The 7,889-nt window shown below is 43.1% G+C and overlaps 1 protein-coding gene across 1 annotated transcript; it reads right to left on the bottom strand.

The window, feature by feature from the left end:
• Positions 1-3,552, bottom strand: LOC308372479 (uncharacterized protein; the record flags this gene model as incomplete). The annotated part of the gene is made up of 2 exons (XM_080847633.1): positions 1-1,588; positions 3,464-3,552. The coding sequence occupies 2 exons, from the start codon at positions 3,550-3,552 to the stop codon at positions 1-3; spliced, it is 1,677 nt and encodes a 558-aa protein (XP_080703759.1).
• Positions 3,553-7,889: the final 4,337 nt, after the last annotated feature.

Here is a 7,889-nt window from a genome sequence, read left to right as displayed (position 1 = left end):
CTAGCAACGTGCTGCTCTACCAAAGTACCGCACTGCTGCCAGACATGTGTTATCCTCACGACTTTTCATCGCCTCCAGTTTCTGTATCTTCTCTGTATCTCCTGTCTCCTTCATCTTCTCAATCAGGAAGTCCAGGTGGACATGAATGGACAGGGAAAGATCATTCAGGGCGATCTGATCCAGTGTGACAACATGGTCGTAGGCCTCTCCCAGCAACTGTAGCCCCTCTGCTCTCAGGTCATTAGTTTCCTTCTCAAGATGTTCCAAAAGGCTCGACTTGTTATCAGCCTCCGTGTCATTCTGTTCATACTGCATTTTAATTTCTTTGATAGTCTTCTGAACTGTCCTTGTCTTGGTCACATAGATCCAGTTCTCTTTCACATGATCTGATGCTGGACACTTGTTGGTACATTTAGTACAGTGGCCTTCTATCATGACACCACACTTTTCAGCACTCTTGGCCCTTGTGCATCCAGGATAGTGACAGTTCTCTTCACAGACAGTACAGCAGACAGCTCCATCATTAAACAAACCCAAACCCCACGGCCCACTACAGGTGATCGTTTGTTTTTCTTTGTAGGATTCATCAACTTCTACAGTGAACTCAGTGGTCTTCATCTCTTGTTGATGTTTCTTCAGAGCTTCCAGAATCTGTGTGACTTCTGTCTGTTTCAGTTCAGACTTAGTGTTTCTTTCTTTCAAGTTTTCGATGCAGGCAGTCAGTCCGATGCGTTCCTTCAGAACCTCACGAGTTTTCTCCAGTTTTTGAGGTTGTTTTTTTTCTAGAAAGTCTGTAAACTTTTCCATTGCATTCACTGATCTGTCATGAGCCAATTTCAAGTTATCTCTCGCCTCTGTTCGGTCTTCATTCAGGCAGTTATCAAACAGGAAGTTAAGAGGCTGATTCTTCTCGTTTCTGGCACATTTCATATTTGCAGCTTCAAGAGCTTTAATAACATTTTTAGGTGGGACTCCAGATGAGTGTGTGATGAGAGTTACAATGTTTTCCTCCATGTCTTTTCCAAACAAAGACATCAATGAATTCAAGACGTACAGCATTCTGTCACTCAGTCTATTAGTTCCATCCTGCAGCACCAGAGCCACTGCATCAGTTTCCTGAATTCCATCCTCTGATTGAAGCAGGTCACATAATCTTTGAGTAATGAAAAAATCATGTTCAACCCCACGGGTGTCTCCAAATCCAGGGGTGTCGATGAGGGTTAGAGAGAAGGGAAGAGTTTCATCTTCAAAGCCAAAGATCTCGTACACGATCACATCTGATGTTTGACTTCCTGATGCATTGCTGTTCTCTTCCTTAATGAGCTCAAACCAGAGGTTTTCCTTCCACTTCACTCCCATGGCATAGTTGGCCAGAGTGTTAATCAGAGTAGATTTTCCTGATCCTGTTTCACCCAGAAAGAAGATGGTTTTATTTATCCTGTCCACTCTTTTTTCACCAACAGTCATTCTTGTTATAGTTCCAAACTTCTCTTTCTTTGGTCTCAGCTGGTAGACATGAGGAGATCCTTGATGGATCAGAACACTTTTGGAGATGATGTCTTGGTATTTTGATGGGATGTTACTAATCCTGAAAAACAAATTTGCTCAATTTACACTTTCAGTACATATTATTAGCACCTAAGTAACTGTTTTGTATTTTAAATCAGAAACACATAAAATAAAATCTATTGTGATGTGTTTTGGAGGATGGAACGATACTCTAGTTGTTGAGAAACTAATTAATACCACTGTCGTGTTTATAGAGTACTATGACCAAACAATATGATATTTTCTGCTTTTCAGCCCTCAAAGTTCAGGTTACAGGCGCAATGTTATGACCCATCAACACTGGAGTGATGTTATGTGTGTGTGTGTGTGTGTGTGTGTGTGTGTGTGTGTGTGTGTGTGTGTGTGTGTGTGTGTGTGTGTGTGTGTGTGTGTGTATGCATGTGTGTGTGTCTGTGTGTGTGTGTGTGTGTGTGTGTGTGTGTGTGTGTGTGTGAGAGAGAGAGTGCGGGCCAGTTCTGTGAGAACAGAGAGAGAGGGAGTAGCAGCTTGCAGAGTAATAAAGAGAGAAAAGAGTGTGTTCTGTGTGACTTGGGGTCTTGTCCACTATGTCAGGGGCGTAGTTCTGGTGACATCACGCTACAGTTACAGTGATTGATTGGAGGAGAGGCGTTGACCATTCACAGTAAGCAAGTTCCTCATTAAATCACACAAAGAAAAATAATTCCAGGTGTACCAACAACAACCTGAGCATTATATTTGATTCCACACTTACATTTGAACTACATTTAAAATCCATCACCAAATCAGATTTCATACGACTGTAGAACATCTCCAGACCTCCTGATACCGTCCAGCATTGGATTGCCCTGGACAGCCTGTTAGTCACCCCCGCAGGTCATCAACGTGACATTCATTTAAAGTTCTATATTTGCTCCTAAATACCTCTGTTATCTCCCTGCCTCAACTCACATGGCTGACTGCATTAAATCTATACTTTAGATAATCTTTCAGCCAAGCTTTCCATTAATATTTAGCTTTTACAACTCATGTTTGGACTCGAGCCCGGTTGTGACAATAACTTGTGTCATTACATAATAAAGCATGAAGATAGCATTTTGTTGAATCTGTAACTGTGACTGTCTTACTCACAATGCCATGATGATGCTTGAAACCGAGAGATCTTTTGTCTTGTGAAGTTTCTGGTCTGGTCTCCTGATTGAAACAAGAACAAGCATATTTGTGTATTCAAGGATTCTACGATTTTTTACAATAAATTAATAAAACATACAAGTGTAGAGATGTTTAAGGCAGATGGCGATACATCAGGTGGCAAACATCACATTCTTCACTTTCAATCCAACATAACAGGTACACACACACACACACACACACACACACACACACCGACAATACAGAGCGCTGCAGTTACTTCATCATGCGCCCCATTTTTTTCAAGCTGTTATTTTAAGGTAAAACTGCTTTTCCTAACCCTAATCCTGAAGTATTATTGTTGCATACTGTTACTTTAAGTGATACGTTGAAAATTATGAGAGAATAGCTCAGTGGTGAGTTCCAGTCACATTAAAACTTTGATCTTACAGTAAAAGCCCATTTTGCGAGAATTGGTATTTTTTGCTTCTGTGCTCCCCCTAAAGTTGAGGAGTGTAGCTCACTTTTCCACGTAATAATGCTTGCGGGTTCAGCCCGTGTACATTGTTTTCTAAGTGTTTGTCCAATGTATATAATGCATGTTGCCACCAACATTTTGTAAGAATACACATACTCCACTTTTAGTGTAATTAATCACAAGCTAGCCGAGTAGGTGGTCAAGGTTGCAAACCTCAACGACTTCTTGACGTGAGATTGACACGATTGACCGATCAAACTTTTTGATGTGAGATGAATATATTTGAGACAGTACAGGTTGATGTCTTTGGGCATCTGGAAAAACTACAAATCTCTGAGATTGATGTCTCTGATGTCTCTGTCGCTGATTGGTGTTGTCTCAAATGGAATACTGACGGACACAGATGTGTGAGCCATTTCCCCATAAATCTGTGCGCCAGCTCCTTCCGGCATGCTGGAAATCTTAACCAAAGATGGCGGACCAAACTCCTCTGACGGCGTGTTTTGTATGTAAATGTACATTTTTTGCCGTTTTCTCACTTCGATTTTTTAAAAGTTACAGAGAAATAGACACTGTTCTATCCGATAACTCAGTTATTGTAACCAGCAATAATGGCGGAAGTGATTTGCGAGGCATTAATGCCATTTATGATGACGCTAGTCAAGGGTGAAGGAAGTATGTTGTTGGAGAAAAAAGTTTAGCAGGATGTTTGGGTTGTAAATTCTTGGTATACTTGTTTTGTTTTGTTATTTCATTACGAAATTTTAATTTTAATTGCATGTTTATTCATAATAAGGCTTAAAAACAACAGATTAGGTTCAAGCACTGCCATGTTCAACTGATAGGCACAATTTATAGCCCCATAGATATGAAGTGCTTAAGTGTGAAGGTTCAATGCAAAATAACATTGATGTGTTTTTTGACAGACCTAACATTTTTGTTCTTGTATCACAGGTCATACTTGTGTTGAAGTGCAAAATATTAATACATATTGTGTGTTTTTTTTATGTGTTTATACTGCACGAAGAGACCCTCATTAGTATTAGAATCTGAGCGTCTTATTCAAGGACAAATACAAATGCCCCTAACAAAACGGGTGCACCAGTTGCTTGTTGTGCCGTTCCAGGTGATCACAACAAGATACAGGTACATTTCATGAACGTTACTTCTTAGTCAATTATTCAGTCAGTGGATTTAGCTGCTGGGCATGTGACACGTTAGCTGGGTAAATAAACTGCCCTCAGCCTCTCTGTGGAGTAACAAGCTTATCTTGTGGACTCTGCTCTGGTGTTCTTCCTCTATGTGGCTCGTCCTTGTTTATGGACTCTCCACTGTGGTTTATCTCTTTGTGGAGCTCTTCTCCTGTAGACTGAGCCTCGGACTCTCAAGTTAGGTCTATTGTTCATAGACAGCACGTAGCCCTTTTTATTAAACGCTTCAAAGTTTACTCTGAGAGAACTCTTTGCCTCTGCAAAGAGCTCAAAATCAAAGAACTCAACTTGTGTTCAAAGCTCTGACAACAGGTGTGATCGCACTCATTGAGAACCGATCACTGACGTACTGTATATGGCTGCATTCTTTAAGCAGTGTGAGCGCGAATGTGTACTGGGCCACATTGAAGGACTGCCTACTCAACTGATGTCCTTTGCATCATGCGGACGCCAACGGGATGTGACACAATGCACGCACCGATTTCCCCACACACACACCCAAAGGATCTTATTCTGCAGTAAAAGAGCCTAGATTTTTCTACAAATAAATCAGATATACAAAAGAGCCTATATTTAAGCAAAAGGAAACAGTGGAATTTATGTAATTAACTGCATGATTCACGTTTGATGATTACATGGGGTATGATTACTGACACGCATTCTATAGTATGGTATAATCAGCAGTATACTATCTAAACATTTTTTTTTTTAGAATGAAGTAATCAAAAATCATGTGGTTCTATGAGCAAATCTTTTCGACCACAGCCGTACTCCTCCAGTTCGTTAAGATGGATCGGAGCTCAGAAGAAATTTGTTAAAACAAGACTTACAGTACATTTATATGACAAAATAATCTAGCAAGAAATAAAATGAAATTATCTCAGGTTAAAATACTTACTTGTTAGCTGGTTTATCACTTGAGGCTCGCTCGGTTTGTCGACTAAACGTCAGTCGAGATTTAGACCGACTGACGCCTCTTTTATGCTGTAAAACTGAACATAAAACAGTTTGTAGCATGTCCCGTGCCTCATGCAATGACCACACCCTGGCTCAGAGGTAAATCATTAACAGCAGGATAACATACGTACAGTTTGGCTGAGTAATATACAGTTGTCTAATTATTGTATACAGCTGTATGACTTCATGATTTATTTATGTATGTCATCCTGCAGTTTCAAGTTTCTTCCTGCTCTGGTTGTCCTGCCTGTGTCACTCTCTGTGTCAGGCCCTGGCACATCATATGTCACATTCTGTGGGCCTGCCTGGGCTAGAATGCGTCATCTTGAAACCCCTTTTCTTTGCACACTGGGCCGCCTCAGCACTGGCAAAGGGTACATGATCTGCAATCAGCTCAGCGGGTATATCTAAATTTCCCTCTGGATTAATAGTATCCATCTATCTATCTATCTATCTATCTATCTATCTATCTATCTATCTATCTATCTATCTATCTATCCATCTATCTATCTATCTATCTATCCATGCCTAGCAAAATTACCCTTGAACTTGGCAATAACAGTTCCTCACGTCTTGTCTGACAAGCCTCAGGAGACCTCAGGATACCTGAAAAAGCAATCCACTATTAGTAAGAAAGAGCGCCCTTGAAATTCCAAAAGGTCAGCCACTGGCCCATGGTGTATCAGCCACTGGCCCATGGTGTATCAGGCACTGGCCCATGGTGTATCAGGCACTGGCCCATGGTGTATCAGGCACTGGCCCATGGTGTATCAGCCACTGGCCCATGGTGTATCAGGCACTGGCCCATGGTGTATCAGGCACTGGCCCATGGTGTATCAGGCACTGGCCCATGGTGTATCAGCCACTGGCCCATGGTGTATCAGCCACTGGCCCATGGTGTATCAGCCACTGGCCCATGGTGTATCAGCCACTGGCCCATGGTGTATCAGGCACTGGCCCATGGTGTATCAGGCACTGGCCCATGGTGTATCAGCCACTGGCCCATGGTGTATCAGCCACTGGCCCATGGTGTATCAGGCACTGGCCCATGGTGTATCAGCCACTGGCCCATGGTGTATCAGCCACTGGCCCATGGAGTATCAGGCACTGGCCCATGGTGTATCAGGCACTGGCCCATGGTGTATCAGCCACTGGCCCATGGTGTATCAGGCACTGGCCCATGGTGTATCAGCCACTGGCCCATGGTGTATCAGGCACTGCGTGAGGAAGGGGGGGCTCCTTCTGGTTGTCAGGCAGCTTCTCTTGGCATGAGGCGCATGATTCAACCATCATTTCTGACATCCTCTGTGCGTGCGCCAGGGAGCTCTGGATGCCCTGGTGTGCAGTGTGTGTGTCTGTGTGTCTGTGTGTGTGTGTGTGTGTGTGTGTGTGTGTGTGTGTGTGTGTTTGAGTGTGTGTGTGTGTGTGTGTTTGAGTGTGTGTGTGTGTGTGTGTGTGTGTGTGTGTGTGTGTGTTTGAGTGTGTGTGTGTGTGTGTGTGTGTGTGTGTGTGTGTGTGCGCCAGGGAGCGCTGGATGCCCTGGTGTGCAGTGTGCACCCTCCTCAGCATCTCAGCCCTGAGGCTTCTGGGATTATCATAAGCAGGCCATCAGCACTGTAGATGTCATTCTTGGCTATTCCAATATGGCCGTGCTTCTAGTGGAAGGCTCTTCTTCCTGTCTGGCCACCCTCGCTTGTGAAGACTCACCAATGTCTGCATCACGCGGTCCGCCTCTCAGTTGCTCCATGACAGACCCGATCCAGAGGAAGAACATGATGACATCTTACAACAGGTAATGGACAATGTCGTCAAGCTGAAAATTTGTGAAATTCAATGCTGACAAAATCCAGTACATGGTGAGTGAAGTGAAATACATGGGGGACATCACCAATGCAGAGGGAGTCAGACCAGATAACGCCAAAGTGGCAGCAATCACAGCAATGCCTCCACCTGGAGACAAAAAGGGTCTACAGAGGTTGTTGGGACACGATATCTTGCCCAGTATATCCCACACGAAACCACTCTGTTATCATGTTCTCCCTTTGTGGCTGCTGCTATTATAATGTCATCTGCAATAATGTGGACTCCAGCAATGTCACCAAAACGTTCTGTATTAGTTTGCTGAAACACCTCACTTGCACTTTTTATGCCACACACTGATGAGTATGTGCTCTGACTGCCATGCCATCGAGCCTGGCACTTCGGCATTGCGGTCAGAGTGCATGTTTGGCACCCCGTAGAGTCCGGGTGGGGTGACTATCCCTTTGCTACACACATCATATAGAGATATACATATAAGGATAAAATCATCATATAAGGATATACCTACACATCATATAAGGATATATAAAAACACTCAGAAGGATTCAGAATAAGAGTTATTTTATTGGAAATACATCAGTGGAAAAATACACCATCTATTTCCTACCCTAAGGCATGACACTAAGGAGAAGAGTGTGTGTGTGTGTGTGTGTGTGTCTATTTCCTACCCTAAGGCATGACGCTAAGGGGTCGGTAGCCCTCAGTCTGGATTTGAGCTAAGGCATTCATTGATCAGCTGCTACGTCGATTAATTACATTCCATA

This window comes from Sprattus sprattus (genome assembly GCF_963457725.1).
Source record: "Sprattus sprattus genome assembly, chromosome: 11".
In the NCBI taxonomy this organism is placed as follows: domain Eukaryota; kingdom Metazoa; phylum Chordata; class Actinopteri; order Clupeiformes; family Clupeidae; genus Sprattus; species Sprattus sprattus.
The sequence above is the reverse complement of the archived record's forward strand: the minus strand, read 5'-3'. Positions and strand labels throughout refer to the sequence as shown.